This window comes from Delphinus delphis, chromosome 10, assembly GCF_949987515.2.
Source record: "Delphinus delphis chromosome 10, mDelDel1.2, whole genome shotgun sequence".
NCBI lineage: Eukaryota > Metazoa > Chordata > Mammalia > Artiodactyla > Delphinidae > Delphinus > Delphinus delphis.
Window position 1 is genome coordinate 23,024,894 of NC_082692.2, and position 20,449 is coordinate 23,045,342.

General features: G+C 47.4%; 1 protein-coding gene and 1 pseudogene across 5 annotated transcripts; both read right to left on the reverse strand.

Moving 5' to 3' along the window:
- Nucleotides 1-20,449, reverse strand: part of LOC132432943 (MHC class I polypeptide-related sequence B-like) — a 159,508-nt pseudogene that overhangs the window by 46,951 nt on the left and 92,108 nt on the right.
- Nucleotides 3,410-7,011, reverse strand: LOC132432642 (BOLA class I histocompatibility antigen, alpha chain BL3-7-like). Of its 5 annotated transcripts, none has more exons than XM_060023325.1 (7): nucleotides 6,855-7,010; nucleotides 6,256-6,525; nucleotides 5,773-6,048; nucleotides 4,878-5,153; nucleotides 4,649-4,759; nucleotides 4,186-4,218; nucleotides 3,410-3,832 (listed from the first exon to the last, which is right to left on the reverse strand). In XM_060023325.1, exons 1-7 carry the CDS (start codon nucleotides 6,916-6,918, stop codon nucleotides 3,828-3,830), a joined length of 1,035 nt encoding a protein of 344 aa, XP_059879308.1. In that variant the 5' UTR covers nucleotides 6,919-7,010; the 3' UTR covers nucleotides 3,410-3,827. The 5 variants fall into 5 exon arrangements, with proteins under 5 accessions (XP_059879308.1, XP_059879310.1, XP_059879306.1 ...); XM_060023323.1 differs by lacking the exon at nucleotides 3,410-3,832 and adding an exon at nucleotides 3,907-4,043; XM_060023327.2 differs by lacking the exon at nucleotides 4,649-4,759 and having other exon boundaries at nucleotides 6,855-7,011.

Below are 20,449 nucleotides of genomic sequence, written 5' to 3' on the forward strand. Positions count from 1 at the left end.
CGCAGGGCACACTGTCCAGCATCCGGGCTGACAGTGCTGTGAAAAGTGGCATCTGTGCCCACCTGCAGGGGCAGCGGTTCCTCTGTGGGACCCGACCTGGGTGGGATTGTGGATTCTGTTCCTGGCTGTGTAGTCTCAGGGCTGTTCTGTGGCTTTTTCCTGAAATAAAACAAAACTACAATCAATCTCTCTTTCCCGCCCTCTCTCTCTCTCTCTCTCTCTCTCTCTCTCGTTCCATTTAGAACAATTTGAAACCCTTTTTTGCCCATAAAGAATTGCATGAGAATACCATATAGCGAAACTCTGAGAGAGCAGGGATTCAGAGACTCTTCCCCGCTGCTTTATTGAGATATGATTGATCTACAATATTGAGTAAGATTATGGTGTACAACTTCACTTGATACACTCAATATTGCAAAATAATTACCAGCGTAGCATTAGCTTACAACTGTATCATGCCACATTATCACCTTTTTCGTGTGTGTGGAGAAAATTTAGGTCTACCCTCTTAGAACTCAAAAGCTTTTCTTTATGCTGAGTGGATAACTGCTTCTTAAATTTTCCACCTGGCTATACTGCATGGTAGAGAAAACATGTATCTCCCAGAAAATGTCCTGCCTTTTTCTTCCCAGGGAAGAAAGATTTCAATGCAGATTTAAAACCCCTCCCCACCCTGAATACTCTCTGATCCCTGACCTCAGTGGATCCCAATCTGCCTGAGCCTCAGGACTGCGTGTAGGGATTCTGACAAAGTACTCAGCCTCTTCCCCGACCCGCCATCTCAGAATGTGGGCATGAGGTCCAGGAATCCCTTATGAACAAGCCCTACAGGTGAAGCTGATGCACAGCCACGTGGGAATCCTGGTCTACATTGCTGCTACTAAATATGTGATCTGAAGACCAGCAACATCAGCACCAAACTTGTTTAAAATGCAGATTCTCACGCTCCCCTCCACCTGAGGTGTGCAGGTGGTGCACAGGAAGATCGGGACCCCCTGGTCTCTTTGCCGTCTAGACTCGGTGTTCAGAACCGTGCGGTCTGCTTGGGTGTGTGGTCTGATCAGATCGCATAGCTCTGGGGGGTCCAGGGTTCAGTCCTTGTCCTTCCTCTTCTGTAGCCAATTCTCCCCTGGTGACCTCATCTGTTCACAAAGCTTTAAACCTCATTTATAGGGTGTCACTTCCTCCAACTATTTCCCCAGCCAGGTCATCTCACCTGAACCCCAGACTCAGTTTGTACTTTCCTAAAGCGAATGCCAGTGCTGTGGCCTCTTCAAATATGCTGCTTCCAGAGTCTCCCCATTTCTGCGGAAGGTGCCCCACATGTCTACTTGCAAATCTCAAAATTTGGGGTCTTCCTTCATTCTGCTTTCTTATAACCCAAATTTCATCCATTAGGAATTGCTGTAAAATGCCACTTTCAGAATATATCCAGAATCCAATCAGTTACTATTACTTTCCCTGCTCACACCCCAGACAATCACCAGTATCTCCAGCCTGGACACTGCACCATTTCCTACAGTTTCCTCTATGGAATCTCTTGCCCTTCACCTCCTGATTCTGCCCAGCAGCCAGATGTTTCTAGAGAGTAGTCACACCAGGTCAATCTTCTGTTCAAACCATCTTGTAGGGGCTTCCCTGGTGGCGCAGTGGTTGAGAGTCTGCCTGCCGATGCAGGGGACACGGGTTCGTGCCCCGGTCCGGGAAGATCCCACATGCGGCGGAGTGGCTGGGCCCGTGAGCCATGGCCGCGGAGCCTGCGCGTCCGGAGCCTGTGCTCCACAACGGGAGAGGCCACAACAGTGAGAAAGGCCCGCGTACCGCAAAAAAAAAAAAAAAAAAAAACCATCCTGTAGACTCCGCACCCTCACTCAGACAAAATCAAAACCCTTCTAATATTGTCTAGGTCTATATGATCTGTCCGGACACTGCATCTCATCTCAATTCCTCTCTCCTCCAGCTACGATGGCCTCCTCACTCTTCCTTGAACACGCAGACACTCTCCTGCCCTAGTGCACTGGCACTGGAGGCTCCCCCGCCTGGAGAGAACTTGCCCCAGACATCCTCGTGGACATATCTTCATGTCCTTCACATCTCTACTCAAAGGTCACCTTCTCAATCAGGCCCACACTGACCACCCTAGTAAAACAGACATCATCCCTGTCCCCACACACTTACACGCTGGGTCACCTTCCTCAAAGCACTTACCAACTTTTAATGTAAACACTTCCCTCACTTACTAATCTCATAGTGCACACTCTGCCCTTTCCCCTAGAGCATATACTCCACATGGCTGACAAGTTTTGTCTGTTGTTAGTTCCCTGAGGTTTCCTAGATGCAAAAATAGTGTGTCATGTATCTGGCACACAAAAATATCAATTGAATGATCAGTGTAGAGCACCTCCCTATTCTAGAGACAGTGTCTTTATTAACGTGACCTCAGGCCACATGCTGTCTTGTGGCAGCTACAGCCCAACGTCCATTTGCAATGACATCAATGCCGCCTGTACTTTTCTCAGAAGGGCTGATCTCCCCTCCCTCCCACACCAATCAGTCTGCACACCACACACCATGCTCCTTCTCGCTTCAGAAAAGAATATCCTGCACTTATGCGTCCTATATTCCAACATACCCTGACTCTGTTAGACTCTGCTTTCTAAATCCATCAGTTTGGATTGGAGTCAGCACTGGGCTTAGAAGATCTAAGGGCAGAAGAGGGGCCAGGCTGCAGAGAAGAGAGAAATCCAGCAAGAATTAAGTCAAGATGGGAGACTACTGGGTCCCTTCTGTTTGCTAATTCCAGAATCTGGTTCCTTTTAAAAGATGGGGAAAAGTTGGAAAGAAGAATCCAGCAGACATCTCTAGAAGGAGGGCAAGAGCTGGATGAGGCTGAAAATTGCTCTCTTGATACTACTGAGAATCCTGGGTGCAGGGCCCCCTTGGACTTGTGGGGACAAGACAGGCAAAATGACTCCAGCTGCTGTCAGAGATGGGGACACCCAGAGAAGAATGAGACCAAACTCTGCACATGAAAAACAACAGTCATTATTCCAACAACAACAACAACTAAATAAGCAAAATATAAACACGCACGATAAAGACAGGGTCCGAGGATGGGAGCAAGGCCCGAGCCAAGGCTACCTGGTTACAGGAAGCCCTTGCTGCCCACAGTCCTGGAGACAGTACGAGGCCCAGCTGATTTCTGAGCCTCTGAGATCACAGGTCCTGGTGGGACAAGGTTCTACTGAAGTGACGAGGACAAAGGAACAGAGCAGATGATCTGGCAGAGCAGTGACCCCATCAAAGCCCATGATGCAGTGAGCACGGAGTGGGCACAGGCCGCGTCCACACTCAGCTCCTCACCGCCTCCTCCTGTCCCACCTGCAGCAGACAGAGCACAGCAAGCACACAGATTCTGGAAGGTTCTCAGCACTTCCATTTATTTTCTCTCTCAAACTTTAAGAATCCTTTCCTTTATTATCCCAAAAACGCCTCATGGCAGGAATTAGAAAAAACAAAATTCATATACAGATTTTATTTCCAACAGGCAAGTTAAGACATTATTATTCAGTGCACCACGAAGTTAAGACAGGGATGGAGGTGGCCCAGCCCTGCCTCTGCTGGAACAGGCAAGTGGATCAGGGAAGAGAACACAGGTCAGGGTGGGGAGGGGTCGTGGTGGGCAGGGGTGGGCCAGTCTCCCCACTTCCTCACATTATGCTACGAGGAACACAGACATATTCAGATGCAGCAGCAGAAAGAGGAGTCATGTGATCTGAAGCCACAAAGTGGGACCGTGCACGACTCAGTCCCACGAGGCTGCTGTCTCAAACTATAGAAGAAAATAATCATGAACAAATTCCGGTCAGTCATGTAAGTGCTGACCTTCCCAACAGCCCCCCACATGCTCAAATGTCCCATTCAAGGATCCCCACCACCCGGGGCATCTCCTCCGCCCCAACATCTCTCCCAATCTAGGCCCTCCAGGGTCTCATCTTTAGGATCCGTGAGAGACACATCAGAGCCCTGAGCACTGTCACTGTCTGGGGGAGAACAAAACCAGGACGTGGTCAGAACCCACAGGAGAGAAACTAGAGAAGGAACTTTAGGAGGGTGAGGCCCCCCCATGGCCTCCTGTCTGCACCCTCACAAGGGTCTCAGGAATCACAGCCCCTGCACACTTACTTGCAGCCTGAGCGTAGCTCCCTCCTTTTTCACCTGTAAGAAGAAAACATCACGTGAGAGGCCAGGGAGAAGACTGAGTTGTGAGATCCTAGAGGAACCCTCTAGTCCTGGACCACAGAGAACTTTCCAGAACTGTTGACCAAAATCCATGATAGGATCAGGAACATGAAGAAAGGAGATGTGCGGGGACTGGATCAACTTCTTCCCTCCTAGGGGTCTGTCAGCAGGAACATTCCCTCTCTGACCTTCAAGTGCTGGTAACCTGGTCCCCAACTGGAATTATGAAGGTGAAAAACGTGTCTTTCATTTCCACACGTGCTTTACAAAAGGGTAAGTGCCAGTCTGCAGACTGACAAGCAATGTCTCTGAATGGTGCTGCCCAATACACATGCAGGCAAGCTTCCACCTGGGCTTGAACCCCCCAGTGACACAAGAAAACTCAGATCCTTCCCCCCTTCCCTACCTGAGTGCTTCTTCCTCCAGATCACAGCTCCAGCCACCACGGCTCCAGTGACCACCAAGAGAACCAGGCCAACAATGAGGCCTATGATGGCGATGGTGGGCTGAGGAGGTTCTGTGGAGGAAAGGGAAGGGGCCCTGACCTCAGGCCTGAATCCCGACCTTGCTGAACGTGTCCAGAAGGGCTCCTGCTTTATCTGAGAGGAAGCTCCACCCCACATGTCCCTCCTTACCCCATCTCAGGGTGAGGGGCTCCTGAAGCCCCTCGTGCTGCACGTGGCACGTGTATCTCTGCTCCTCTCCAGAAGGCACCACCAGGGCCGCCCACTTCTGGAAGGTTCTGTCCCCTGAAGGCCTGGTCTCCACAAGCTCCATGTCCTGGGTCTGATCCTCCCCATCACGCTGCCAGGTCAGTGAGATCTCCTTAGGGTAGAAGCCCAGGGCCCAGCACCTCAGGGTGACCTCACGATCAGAGATGGGGTGGTGGGTCACGTGTGTCTTTGGAGGGTCTGAGGAGGAAGAATCAGAAAATTCACACTTAGTGTTACCTTCATGGGCCACTGAAGCAACATCATGTGACCATCCTGAGAATGAACAGCACAACAGGTTTGAAAAGAAGCAGCAAAAACACCAGACACCAGCCTGGACTCCGGGGTCTGGGAAGATCTCCCAGTCCTTGGAAAGTTCTATGATAAGGATGAAAGCCAAGATAGGAGGCTCCATGTAAAGGGGAGAATACAGAGCAATGATCCTGACTTTGGTGGAGACTGAATGACTCAGAAAAGCTGGAGTCAGGCCTCCTAAGATGTTCTTAGACTGAGAACAGGCTTGAGAGAGAAAGTCATGGTTCACAAGATGGGGGTCAGGGTCAAAGGGCGCCGCTGGTCAGTTATTTCAGGGATGGTTTCCTGCTTCTCCCCAAAGAGACTGGATTCCTTCACTGTCTTTCAGAGAAGTGAGGCCACCGGCGAGTCACTGTCTTGTACCGAATATGAAAACCTGGGCGGATTCCTCCCTCTCCCGACAAGAAGTTGGGGCGGTGTTCCCACAGGGACCCCATTTCCTCCCCTTGTGGGAAGCCAGCTCCAGCCCGAGGGGACACCAGGGAGGCCCCGCGGCCCCTCGTACCTGCGCGCTGCAGCGTGTCCTTCCCGTTCTCCAGGTATCTGAGGAGACACTCCACGCAGGCGCCCTCCAGGTAGTTCCTGTAGTGCTCCGCAACACCGGCCGCCTCCCACTCGCCCTTGGTGATCTGAGCCGCCGCGTCGGCCGCGGTCCAGGAGCGCAGGTCCTCGTTCAGGGCGATGTAATCGGCGCCGTAGTAGGCGTACTGTTTGTACCCGCGGAGGAGGCGACCGTCCGGCCCCACGTCGCAGCCTAACATCCCCTGGAGGGTGTGAGACCCTGACCCCGCCCCGACCAGCCGCAGCGATTAAACCCAAACTGAAAATGAAACCGGGTAAAGTCCCGCCGTTTCCTCCCGAGTCGGGGGGCCGGGCGGGTCCCGCAATGTTGGGGTGACCCTCGGACCCGGAGACTCGGGGCGACCTGTCTGCCGGCCTGTCCCTGGGGATGGGGGTCGTGACCCGGACCCGGGCCCGCGTCGCTCACCGGCATCGGTCTGGTTGTAGTAGCCGCGCAGGGTGTTCAGGGTCGCTCGGAAAAACTGTGCGGCGTTCTTGAAATTCCGCGTCTCCCGATCCCAGTACTCCGGCCCCTCCTGCTCCACCCACGGCGCCCGCGGCTCACACCTCGGATTCGGGGCGTCGCTGTCGAACCGCACGAACTGCGTGTCGTCCACGTAGCCGACGGCGATGAAGCGGGGCTCCCCGCGGCCGGGCCGGGACATCCCGGTGTTGAAATACCTCAGGGAGTGGGAGCCTGGGGGCGGGGAGGGGCGAGACCCGGTCCGACCCTCCTCCCGGCGCGGGCCCCCGGGTCCGAGGTGACGGGGCCGGCAGGGGGGAGGGGGCGAGGGGCTCGTGAGACGGAAAAGGTGTGGAGGTCGGAGAAGGGCCGGCACCTCGCGGGGAGAGAAGAGGGGCCGGGAAGCAAGGGAGGGAGAGGCGGAGACCGGGGTGAGGGGGCGGGTCTGGACCGGGTGTGGGGGGGCAGAGGCGTGGCTCCTTCCCTGGGAGTCCTGACCCCCGACCCCCGGGGTCTCCTCGCTCCTCCCCGCAGAGGCCGTTCCCTCCCGACCCCGCACTCACCCGCCCAGGTCTCGGTCAGAGCCAGGGCCCCGGAGAGGAGCAAGAGGAGGGTTCGCGGTGACATGACCCACAACCTCGGCGTCTGGGGAGAAACTGCGGCGGGTCGGTGGAGACTTTATAACCGGGAACCGCGGGGACGCTGACTGGCTTCTAGAAACCGGACACGCAATGGGAGTGAGAAGTGGGGTCGCGTCACGAGTGTCCAGGCAGGAGGGCCCGACACTGGTTGTGAGAGAAAAAGTGAAACTCCGGGAGACTGGGAATCCCCCCCGCGGAGCGTCCCCGCCCCAGAGACCGCCTGACACCCTGAGAGCCTGAGAGCCTGCCCGTCCCGGGACCTGGGACTCTGCCTGATCCCTCCCCTCCTGCACCGAGAGCTCTTTGTCACAGTGTCTCCCTGAGTCCTGGCCCAGGGACTGTGTAGTCAGCGATTTTCACAGCATTGTAGTCAGAATATTTATACAGTCTTACAAACTAGTGACGACCCCCCAGATAATTTTATGTGGATACTTCTGTCGGTACTTTCCAAAGTAGAAATAATAGAGTTTAAAACTTTTAAATTAATTTATTTAGAATAATATTAATAACCCATGATTTAATATGAAAAATAACTACTTCCCAAAATAAACACGGTAGTGGGAAAAGTGGAGCTTTTCAGATTTTTATATTTTTGCAAGTCTCTCTGTTTCTTGTCTGTCTCATTAGAAGACCCCTGGATGTTCATGTTTGCTTCTTCAATGGATCCGTTCTTTTGATTGACGTCTATGAAAATAAACAGGCCCACACATATGTAGGAGTAGTATTTTCAAAAACCTTTTCAGACAGTCATGGATGTTAGTCTTTGATACAAAACGAAAACTACACAAGTGGTAGTTTCTCAAAGGTTATTTTCAAAGTGGACCTGAAACAATATTATTAACTATTCCTATTCTGTTACGTTAAACTCCATAACCCTATTTTGCACATTGAATGTCTCTTGGACTAAGGTAAGATTTTAAAGAAGTAATACGTTGTTTCACTAAGTTATATAGATCTTCCAGGGTCATTCATTCTTTCAAGTAAACATTGTATTCCATGAAGAGGAGGGTAGTTCAGGTCACACAAATTATTTTCCTTGGGACATAGTACTTTGGAATGTAGCAGAAGGGCTTGATGGGTACTTCCCATGTCATCTTAGAAGGTACTTTTAAAATGTGGATTTAAGGTAGTTCCCTGGCCGTCCAGTGGTTAGGACTCAAAGGTGTCACTGCCATGGCCTGGGTTCAAGGGTTCAATCCCTGTTCAGGGAACTAAGATCCCACATGCTGTGGGGTGTGGCCAAAAAACAAAAGTGGATTTAAGGATGATTTAGGAAACAAAAGAATTTTTATGTATTTTTTAAAGTTTTTTTTAATGAGGTATAGTTGATTTACAATGTTGTGTTAATTTCTGCTGTACAGCAAAGTGATTCAGCTATACATGTGTATATACATTCTTTTTCATTTTCTTTTCCATTATAGCTTATTAAGGAAAGATAAAAATTTGTAATGCATCAACCAGAATGTTTTAAAGCAAACCTGCTTTTTTTTTTCTGCAAGTAAGTTGTGGTGAAAATAATTATATTGCAGTTTGCTACAGTAGTCTCCATCACTGCTAAGTTATACCTCAAAGCAAATGTCAACATAGTGGAAAGTCAAATAATATCTTAGTAATGCTATGAAAGTAGGTTTCACCTCATGGATCTCATGAAAGGGTCTCAATGACTTCAAGGGTTCCACAGATCACACTCTGAGAACTGCTGTTCGAATAAACCTGGGAAAATCTCCTAACTGACCCTTGCTTTTGCCTCCTCTTCGTTTTGGAGAATCCCTCTCCCTGAGCTGGACTCCCTGCCTCCCCACACTTAGCTGAGGGCCCTGCCCCCAGGGCTCCTCTAGGAGAGAACTCACCCCTTGGAAATTGATCCCAGAGAGTGTCCTCAGTCTGGGAAGGGAGGTAGGGGGACAGGTGTTTCCCCTTTGAACCTGGAAACAGTTTGTGCCTGAAGGCACCGTACCCACTCATAACCTAGTTTGGTTTTGTTACACACCAGCTAAGTATGTATTCATATCCCAGACAGAAATCTGACATCATCTCTAAGAGAAATAATATTGGCCATTTCATGGGTCCATTATATCTGACTTGAGGCCCAGAAAACATGAAGAGCAGTCCTGTCCAATAGAATGTTCTGTGGTGAAGGAATTGTTCTATATCTGTACTGTCAAAATCAGGTAGCCACTAGCTACAGGTCGCTCTTTAGCACCTCAGAAGTGGCTACTGTGCTGAGCACCTTAATGTTATTTAGTTTAAATAACATTAAATATGTGGCTAGTAGCTAGCCTATTGGGCATTGCATATCTATAATGTTCTTAATTTCCAGTCTCTTCCCCCAAAAAGATACTGTGTGACTCATAAGTTGATGCATATTAAAATAACCTTCACATGGAAATCATGGATTTGTCTATGTGGGTCTTAGATATATCCTTAAAATGCAGCATGCGCAGAAAGTTTCATTAACATGTATTTTAACAACTAGAGTGTTCACACATTAAGGACAGCGTGGTTTATAACCTTAAGATCGTATGTGTTCAAGACTGCCCATCGCTGGGCTAATTCTTGTCTTTATAACCTTGAGCTCTTGCTGTTCTTTTCATTAACCTGGTAAATATAAGCAGACACTGAAGTCTTCACTTAGCCCAAGAGAAAGTATTCACTGAACACAGCAGATATCAAATACCTTGCAGGACCTGTACATACTTGTGAAATGATAAAGCAGGAGATGTAAACCTTAGAATCCACCAGCTTAGAATTCTTTACTGACTGCTCCTGCTATTTGTTCCCCCCAAATTCAATCAGTTCTGTTTCCCTTCACCCTTGGACCCCTCTCTCCTAGACAAAAAAATACTTGAATTTTTTACATTTGGGGAATGAAGAGTTGTATGACCCAAAGGTGAAAAACCGCTAAAAAATCATAAATTTTATGTCAACCAGACATTCACAAAGATACTAACACATGCCCTTATCAAACTCAAAGACAAAAACATTGACAAACAGGTAGCAATGTTTTTCAGCCAAAGACCACCAGGAGAAATCTGTGGGCAAACAAGTCGGATTTATTACTGGATGCAGCGAGGGAGATGACACACCATCGGGGACCACGGTGTCTTAGTGTGAGGTGTTAGATAGAACACCTATCTAGATAGAACATATACAGGATGTGGGCACTGGTTGGGTGATTTTGAGGAGGGTGTATGGAGGAGGAGCTCACTGTACACTGGGTGTTGTCAGGAAGTGGGGACAATTCTATGACTGGGCATGTCGGTGAACCTTCCCTGTAAGGAGGAAAGACTAGAGTGAGGATGCAGCTGTGATTGGAAAGAAGCCGTGGTTGCTGGTATCAGCACAGGGAGAGGTTTGATACATTGTGAGGTGCATAGTGCTGCCTTGTTTGGTCTGTGCTTGGACAAAATGATGTTGTGGTCTTGTTTTGTCTCACTGTGTCATGGTCTCAGGTGTCCTTGTCTGATGTTGATGTCCTGTGGGGTGACATATATCCAACAGGAGAAGAACACGGCTGCGTGGTGAGCACCAGCCCAGCTTCTGGCAACGCTGAGGCCTAAGGTAAACGTCAGACCAGCTTCTGATGTTGGAGGCTGCTTTGTCCTTCCTGAATTCAGTGTTTAAATAACTAAATCCAAAACAAAACATAATTAAAGTGTATTAGAAAACAATTTGGAAAATAAGAAATGCAAATGTCAAACAAATATATAACAAATAAATGTAAAGAAAAATGCAAATCTGGAATAAGAAATGGGAATAAGTTAAAATCTATCATCTTGGCAAAGATAATAGTATGAGGAGAGTATTGACAGGAATTTAGGGAGAATATACTGTCATAAAGATTGATGGGATTGAAAACTGGTACAAAAAGTTTAAAGGTCAGTATGCAAAACGTCTCAATTTCAGTATATTTACATTTAAAATTTTTTTTTAATTTTGTATTGGTGTATAGGTAATTTACAATGTTGCGGGGTGTTTTGTTTTTTTTAGGTGTACAGCAACTTGACTCACTTATGCATAGACGTATATATGTCCTTTTTTGGGTCCTCTTCCCATATAGGTTATTATAGAGTGTTGAGTAGGGTTCCTTGTGCTATACAGCGGGTCCTTGTTGATTATTTTATAAATAGTAGTGTGTATATGTTCATCTCAACCTGCTCATTTTTCCCTGCCCACCACCTTTCCCTTTTGGTAACCGTAAGTTTCTTTTCTAAGTCTGTGAGGCTGTTTCTCTTTTGTAAAGAAGTTCATTTGTATCCATTTTTAGATTCCACCTGTAAGTGATATCATAGGATACTTGTCTTTTCCAGTTTCGCTTCCTTCCTTGTGGCTGGAAATGGCATTATTTCATCCTTTTTATGGCTGAGTAATATTCCATTGTGTATATGTATCCTATCTTCATTATGCATTCATCTGTCCTTATACACTAAGGTTGCTTCCATGTCTTGGCTATTGTACATAGTGCTGCCATGATCGTTGGGGTGCCCATGTCTCTTAAAACTATGGTTTTCTCCGGATCTAGGCCCAGGATTGGGATTGCTGGGTCACATGGTACTTGTATGTTTACTTTTTTAATCAACCGCCATACTGTTCTCCCTAGTGGATGTACCAATTTACATTCCCACCAACAGTGTAGGAGGGTTGCCTTCAATATGTTTACATTATGACATAGAAATTTCTCTTTCAGAAATTTATCCTGCGAAGATAATCACACATGTTCTCAAAAATATATATTCAAGGATGTTCTTGAATTGTGGTTTATAAAAGCAAAGAATGGAAACAAGCTAAATGCTATAGTCATTGTAATGATGGTAACTATGAATAGGGGAACACTTAATAAGAATTAAAGCAATAATGCCATGTGATTTACATAGTGGGTCAAATTTATTCCTCAAAGCAAACCCATGAGGGGACTTCCCTGGTGGTCCAGAGGCTAAGACTCCAAGCTCCCAATGCAGGGGCCCGGGTTCGATCCCTGGTCAGGGAAGTAGATCCCGCATGCCACAATGAAGACCTGGTGCAGCCAATAAATAAATTAATTAATTAATTAAAACAAAAAGCAAACCCATGAGGCACCCAACATGTGATGCCTTTGTACAGACACAGAGAGAGAGACTCAGAGAGAGGAGACACAGAAGTGGAGACCCAGAGAGGTTAAGGAGTGTATATTTCAAGGCCACCTTCAATCAGGATCTGGAGACACTGGAGAAAAAATGAAGAACAACAGTTAGGACCTGGGTGATGTGCGACAGGCACTGTGGTGAGGGAGATGGACAGAAATGAGAAAGATAAATGTAAATCACTACTGAGCTAAGTGCTGTGAGGAAGAAGTTCATGATATTATGAAAATAGATAACCAAGAGACCTGACAGCTCCCCTACCACTGTTAGCAATAATATTTGAAAGATGTAAAAGATATATGGTATATAAAACTAAACAGAATTCTATACAATTATATAAAATCATAGAACCAAAAAGGGCTCTTTGAAATTAAAAATAATGTCATAGAAGTGTATAATTCAGTAGATGAATTGAAAAATTACAGTCATACTCACAGTAAGTAATAGGAATAGAAAAGTAATGGCAAGGAGGAGAGAAGACCTATAAGAATATCCCTCTATCAATCAAGAGATTCCAGCGAGTAAGCAATACAAGTTTCAAAAATAAGGGAGAGTAGGAAATAATAAAAAAAATTTTTCAAGAAAACCTCTCGGAGTTTACAGACAAAAATTTACATCTGAAATGGCCTAAGCAAACTCTTAACTGCAGTAGATGAAAACAGACAGACGCTAAGAAACATCACAGTGAAATTGCAGAAAGGATGGAAAAGAAGAGAGACCTTGAAAACTTCAAGAGGCAAAAAACATGGGCCTGGAGGCTAGAAGACAGTGAAGCAATGCCTTCCGAATTCTAAGGGAAAAAAATCAGTATTTCCAACACAGAGTTCTATATTGAGTCAAGATGAGAGTAAGTCCTAGGGTAGCCTAAGACATATCAGAGTTACAATGTTTTCCTTTCCATGTTCCCTTCTTCAGGATACTGTTAGACAAACTGCGGGGGAAATGATGGAGAAAACCAACAACAGGGAAACATGGGATCCAGGCAACAGGGAAGCCTTGTAAAATTATACAGTAGGAGAGAGAGGCAGAGGGCTGCCCAGAATGAGGAGAAGGAGATCCGGGACGTCAGCTCTGCCCCAGGTGTGCAGGGAACCAGTCTCCATGTGGCAGCACGGAGGGCTGTGGGAGAGTCTGTGCAAAGAAGTGAAGTTGGTGGAATATACAATGTGCTTGAATGTATTCAGAAAGACTTAGATTCTGCACAGAGTTTTATAATGATTTAAAATGAGTACAATATGGGGCTTCCCTGGTGGCGAAGTGGTTAAGAATCCGCCTGCCAGTGCAGGGGACAAGGGTTTGAGCCCTGGTCCGGGAAGATCCCACGTGCTGCGGAGCAACTAAGCCCGTGAGCCACAACTACTGAGCCCGCCTGCTGCAACCACTGAAGCCCGCGCACCTAGAGCCCATGCTCCGCAACAAGAGAAGCCACTGCAATGAGAAGCCCGCACACCGCAACGAAGAGTAGCCCCGCTCGCTGCAACTAGAGAAAGCCCACATGCAGCAATGAAGACCCAAAGCAGGCAAATAAACTAAAAAAAAAAAAAAATCAGTACAACCAAAGTAAGACAGTATTTATTCCAGCGAAATCTTAAATATCCATTCAAGAAAAGTAATCACCGTCTACTAAATGCTCACTTGTGAATAGCATTTCCGTCATCATCATAAGGCAAATATTGCACAGCGAGCTAATCAAAATTACAAAACTGATAGATTTATAATTATAAGTTATAACTATTTTGGGAAGACAGGGGTGTGTGAAAGAAAAACCAATTAACTAAAGATGATACATAAAACTGAAAGCAAAGGAGTATTAAAGGCATGCATTTTAGAGACATAGAAGAAACAATTAGAGAACCAGCTTAAGAACTAAAAGAGCTTCTCTCTGAGATTCAAGAGACGGGGGACATGGAAGATTGGGGACATCGGTCTAGATATCAAGTATTGTAGAAGTATTTTACTTTTTTTTTTTTTTTTGCGGTCCGCAGGTCTCTCACTGTTGCGGAGCATAGGCTCCGGATGCGCAGGCTCAGCGGCCATGGCTCACGGGCCCAGCCGCTCCGCGGCATGTGGGATCTTCCCGGACCGGGGCACGAACCCGTGTCCCCTTCATCGGCAGGCGGACTCTCAACCACTGCGCCACCAGGGAAGCCCAGAAGTATTTTACTTTTTAAAACTATGTGCACATATCCATTAGCTAAAAATAAAAAAGACAACCTAGTAGATGAGAGAATGGCCTTTGGCCTTAGGAATTGTTCTGTTAAGAAGAGTCACAGAAATGGAGCAGCAGTTGGAAGGAAACTGTACACAGAGTGGTGGATGTTTATGGGAGAATTTTGTTTTGATTTATTTATTTTTGTTTGATTAATTTTAATGGGAGGAATTGCAGCATGTTTGTAGGCAGGGATGAAGGAGCAGTAGAGAGTGGGAAACTGATGACACGGGGAGGATGGAGTCGGATCCTGTACCCACGCTGAGGGGCAGGCGTAGACAGTAGGGGACCATCCATCATCACTGGTGGGAAGGTGAGATACAGGTGCAGATGTGGGAATAGTGGAGAAGGAGGATGTAATTCTCACCTGAGTGCTTTTTTTTTCTGAGTTAAAAAAGAAAAGCTCATCATTAAGAACAGGGAGTGAGGGATGAGTGGAGGGGTCTGAGGGGAAAGGAGGAAATGAGAAATCGCCCTCTCAGGGGTGTGAGAGTGAGCTGACTGGGAAATGGCGTCTGCAGAGTGCAGGGTGGGGGCCACTGAGGTCTGGGCTGTTCAGCTTAGAGAAATTTCCAGCTCTTGGGCAACAACAGGAGGTTGTATAAGAAACGAAAGAAAAATGCAACAAAATATCTGCAAATGTGAGGATTACATTCTTTTTCCTTTGTCATTTATCACTTTCGACACTTTATTACTTGCCTTACAGTGAACATACATTATATCCTATATTATACGTTACACATATACATCATAATAAGAATTCAAAAGCTTTGCTTAAATTTTTAAAAGGAAGGCAAGTGGGCAGAAAAAGTGAAGAGCTGTGGGCACAGAGCTGGACGTGCTGGGCTCCGTGCCTGAGCTCTGGGCAGTGAACTCACACAACCTTTTCTCCTTTTCTCAGGACCATGTTTTCTTTGGAGGCCAAGCAGGATTTTTCCCTTCTTTTTTCGGGGTGGTCACTTATTAGGACCTTGTCACCTCTTTGATGCTTTTAAGATGGTTTTTATATTTTACATGGCATTTTCAGCTATTTTCAGTGAGCAGAATTCTCCTTACAATCCAGCCCATCTTCTCCAGTAATGGAATTTCTGTGGCAGAATAGCTCAGTTAAAAGACTTTGGGTGCCAAAGTAGAGAATGTGTGTCCTAATGCACGATCTTAAGAGGATCTGTCAGGTGTTTTACAAGTGCAAGGGATTTTAATGTAATTTTTGAAAGCATATTTACCTACACAGAAGGGGACTGAAAAGGTACTCAGGGGTATACAAAATAAATAATTTATGTTCTCCCTCTCGTCCCCCATTTGCCCAAGTCCTCTACGTGGAAACCACTGCGGTTGGCAATTTCTCATTTTCCTTCTCCCCAAATATATCTCTGCATTAATGAATACTCTTATGTCAGTAAAAGAGCTCAGGCCACAGAATGGGAGAAATTATTTGCAAATTCACATATCTGATGGAGGACTTGTTTTAGAATACACATAGAATGCTTAAACTCAATAATATGAAAACAATTTAAAAATGAAGGAAAGTCTGAACACACACGTCTTCAGGAAGATCTATCCATGGGACTGCATATGAAAAGATGCTCAACATCATATATTATTAGGAAATGTAAGTTTTAAAAAATGATGTATCATCACACCTATTAGAATAGCTAGAATCCAAGAACTGGTGATACCAAGTGCTGTCCAGGATGTGGAGCGACAGAAACCCTCACTCACTGGGGCAGGAATATGAAGCAGCACAGCCCCTAGAAATGATGGTCAGCAGTTTCTTATAAAGCTGCACATAGACCCTCCATCCAGTCTACTGAGCGCTCTAGTCCTCATGCAACTCATCTGAAAACTTATATATGCACAAACCCCGGCACACCAAAGTTTATAGCAGAGCGCCCCTCAAGTGTGGGCTGCACGTAGTGACTTCCTTCTAAAGGCTACAGTACGGAAAGTAAGGAAGTAAAAATAGAAGTTCACAAGGAGAGACCTGGGAAATGTACCTTAGCTGGGTGATGAGGTGAACTTATTAGTGACATTCCAGTGGACAGTATATACCCTTTATATGTGGTGAATGTCACTTCATCTCTGTGGTACTGTTCCCCAAAACCCAACTCAGATAGAGAGACATTCTACAATATCCCTGAGGAATACTCAAGAACATCAAGGTCATCAAACACAAGGGACCTCTGAGGGACTGTCACAACCACAGGAGCCTGAAGGAGACATGATTGGGACTTAACACAATGTGTCTTTGATAGGATCCTGGATCAGGAAAAAGAAAAACTAATGAAATCCAAATAAATTCGGGTGTTTTTAGTAATATTGTATCAGTATTGCTTTATTAGCTGTGACAAATGTATGATGGTGGTGTAAGATGTTAACACGGAGAAACTGAGCGTGGGAGTTACAGGAACTCTCTACTAACTCTGCTACTTTTTTGTAAATCTCGAACTATAGTAAAATTTAAAAATATATATTTTTTCAGATATCCACCAGAAACAAACAGGGAGTGGAAGAAACAATTATTGACTTTGAGTTTTCCAGGGTGTTTTCATGAATGAGCTGGAGAGAGGAGTTGTGGAGAGAAAAGATGGAAACCTCAGACACAGCAGGGCTCCAGGGCCCTCCTCCCCTCCAATCTCTGCCTCACCCCGAGGAGCTGCTCAGAAGGCATCTTCATCCCCCCATTGCTGTCCAGCCTCCAGGGCAGCCATCTCTTTCTGACGGACCACAGCCCATCCTCTCCCGCGCTGTGCTGTATAGGAGAGAGCAGAGTGGTGGCGCCCCGTGTGGCCACAGTGCTGATGACAGGAGACCTGAGCTCCCCTTTGACCTCCTTACCACCTGCCCAGGGTCTCCTTGGGCTCCCAGCAGCAGGCCAGGGCTGGGCACACAAGTTGGCATCCCATCCAGTGTCAAGTTTGAAGTTTGAATTGTTACCCAAAATACACGCTGACATGGACGTTTTTCTCCCCATTAAATGACTAAAGATTTTGGCCCCAGGGAGGATCAGATCTCAAGGCCATAACAGCTGATTCCCCAGTCCAGGGTGGACCCCACAAACATACTGGGTGTCCTCAGCCTCCTGGCGTGGGACCTGGAACCCCAAGTCCCTGTCACTTCTTCCGGCTGCTGACAGGGGTATAGGCTCTTCCTCCAAGGAATCAACTCTGGAACCTCCATCCCTAAGATGGGGTGGAAAAGGGGGCAGAGGAGGAGGGAATCCCCAAGGTAACAGCCTATTAAGAAGTGAGAAGTGATGAGAGGAAGGAAACAGTGACATTAGGGGATGGAGGCCAACAGGAGTGGAGGGGGAGGAATGGGTGGGGAGGGGGCAGGGCGGGTCACTCAGTGGACACGTATGCGGGGAGGGTGGGGTCTGTGTGGGGAGAGGCTCAGGGGCTTCTGGCCTGGGCGCTGGTAGAGGCTCTGTTTTTCACCTGGATGATAAGTACACAGGTGTCAGCTCTCTATTTTGCTGGTAAACTATGCTTATGTTTTCGGTGTTTTCCTGTCCTTACAGGTATGGTATAACTCAAATACACCTGGAAGAAAGAGAAAAGAGAAAAGGAGAGAGGGGAGGTGGTTAAAGGAATTCCTCTCTTCCAGAGAAATAACCTCACCCCCAGTCCTCACTCCACCCCACACACACATGGTGCTGGCGGGCAGCAAGGAGACTCAAGGAAGGGAGAGTCCATCCCAGCTCACAGCCCGGGGCTACCTGGACATTGTTTCCCTGTGAGCTAAGACAGCGGTGACCACTGTGCCAAAAAGACTGGCTAAAGACCTTTGGAAAAAGACCTGCCCAGCTGGTGGAGGTGGAGAGCAGAGGACAGGAGAGCAGAGGACAGGACATGGAGTGGAGCCTGGAGACCACAGTGGGACAAGGAGATCAGCCATGAATCTGGGCCCGGGGGTCCCCCTAACATTTCCCTGAGACACAAAAACGACCTCCCCCCTCCCCAGCCCTACAGGACCCAGGCGTCCCAACACCGTACCCAAGGACACCAAGCATGGCCCCTCCTGTCCAGGCATGAAATCCGCCACCGTTTGAAGCCTCAAGGGTCCTCTCCGCTCCTCCCCAGTCCCCAGAGTCCGGGACACCCCAGTGTCCTGCCTCTTCTTCCCCTCCGTGGACCTAATAATAGACAGGGACCTGCTGTCTGGATCCCTCCAGCCGCTTCCCAACCTGAACTTAAAGGCCCTGTGGTCCTGGACTCAGATCTAATTTCTGGCGCTGATGTTGACCCAGGACTTCGGGGTCAGGGGTCAGGGGAGGTTCCCTAGGGCCCCACAGGCTGCAGCTGAGCCAGGCTTCCAGCTGAACAGAATCGGCAGATTCTGGACATAAAACTGCGACCTGGAGGAGACACATCAGCCACACGGAGGAGTGAAAAGCTGCCTTTGTCTCCCCCCCCTTCCATCCACAACCAGGAAACATCCACGACACACCACAGGTGACTCTGCCCAACACACCAGGACTCCGGAGAATGCCACCCAGTGTGCATGGAAAGGTGGGTGGACTGGGTCACAGAGACGAGGCAGAACCGAGGGAAGAGCAGAGGCTGAGATAAGACATATGAACCTAGACATGGCAAGGTTACAGCTTATACAGGTAATTGGCCAATACAGAGGCCAATACAGAGACAAGAGGAGCCAATACAGAGCCAATACAGCCAATACAGACAAGAGGAAACAAGAGGTGGGGAGTCTTAGTTGCATTCAAGCCCCTGGTTCTAGCTGTACTTGAGGTTCACTTGCTCCCCTGCTTTTCTTTAGTTTGTTCAGTAAGACAATGACTTGCCCTTTGACAAGCCTGAGTCAGATTTCTGCCACTTTCAGCAGAAACATAACTGATGAATACATCAAGGTTTCACTTTTCTAGAAAGAACATAGTGTTCTTATTTGCCCAAATAGTAGAGCCCACCTCAAGGAAAAGCCCTATTCATTGAGAACATTTTGTTTGTACAGCTTTGTGTCTAATCATGTTTCCTTCACACTCAGAAATCTGAAGGGGATTCTGGAGGGTGTGTGAAATCTCAGAGCAACACTCAGGATTCTACATTCTGCAGGTAGAGAAGCTGTGACGCTTTCTGTTGTCTGAGACATTTAGAAGTGAAATGGCGTGCGTTCACAGTGAAATAGCGTGCCTTCTGTTGTCTGAGACATTCAGAAAGTGAAATAACGTGCGTTCATAGAATTGTACTTAGAGCACAGTAGGTTATGTCTCTGTACTAGTACATAAGACAGTAATAGAGCAAGTCACCTCCGGTTTGTGCCTGGTGTAGACAAGACGGTAAATGGGTTTACCCTCCTCATGAGGCCGAGTGTCTTCCTTCTTCTGCAGCAGTGGCATTTGTGTAGATGTGATCTTTGCAAACCAACACAGGAATAGCTGTTCCTCCTGGAAAAAGAAAAAAGCCCTTTCCTTGCTCTGCTCACAGAACCAAACTTCCTGTGCTGGATTCTCACTGGGCTCCAGTGTTTAGGAGGCTGGGGACCAAACTGGCCAGAATCCACTTGGGCCTGATGTCCCCTCTTGAAATGTCCTCTTGCTAAATGGACAGCACAGGGCTTCCTCAGTGGATCTGAAGGATCTGTGATGCCTTCTGTTGCCTGAGACATTTAGAAGTGAAATAGTGTGCGTTCACAGAAATGTTTACGAATAGAATCCAGGACTGAAAGAGTAACTATTGGTACATTTAAAATTGTGTTTAGCATACAGCAGTGGTAACTTTCTAAATCTCGGGGTTTCGGGTCCTGCCCCCGGAAGGGCACCGCTCCTTCCTCAAGCCCGCCCCAGCTCGCTGGACTGCTTTGCTTACATTGCCAGAAGGTTCTCCGTAGCGACTGCCCTTACGGCTTGGAGAGTGTGGGGGGGGGAAGAGAGGGGAAGGAGCGGGGCTCCAGACAGGGGTCATCACCATAATTATCTTGGTGAGAATCAAAAGAGCCCGTGGATCTAAGGCTCTGCAGCAGGGAATGGTGCATGTTATTTGCCGCTGCTCAGCCTAAAGGAGAAATCTGAGTTGCCCCAGGGTGGGATTCGGCGGCATCCTGTCTCTCACTTACTGGAGTGAAAGAAATATGAGGGTGAGGGAGACCCAGTCCTTAAGTTTCAGAAAGTATGGAGAGAAGAAAGGATGAGAGGGGGCGGATTTAGGTGTCACTGTGAGCTGAGTCATCGGGAA

Coding starts and splice junctions, on each gene's coding strand:
- LOC132432642 (XM_060023323.1), bottom strand. CDS start 6,918: ATGTCACCGCGAACCCTCCTCTTGCTCCTCTCCGGGGCCCTGGCTCTG. Junction 6,526..6,854: donor TCTGACCGAGACCTGGGCGG/GTGAGTGCGGGG, acceptor CCCCGCCCCCAG/GCTCCCACTCCCTGAGGTAT. Junction 4,044..4,185: donor GAGCTACGCTCAGGCTGCAA/GTAAGTGTGCAG, acceptor GTTCTCCCCCAG/ACAGTGACAGTGCTCAGGGC.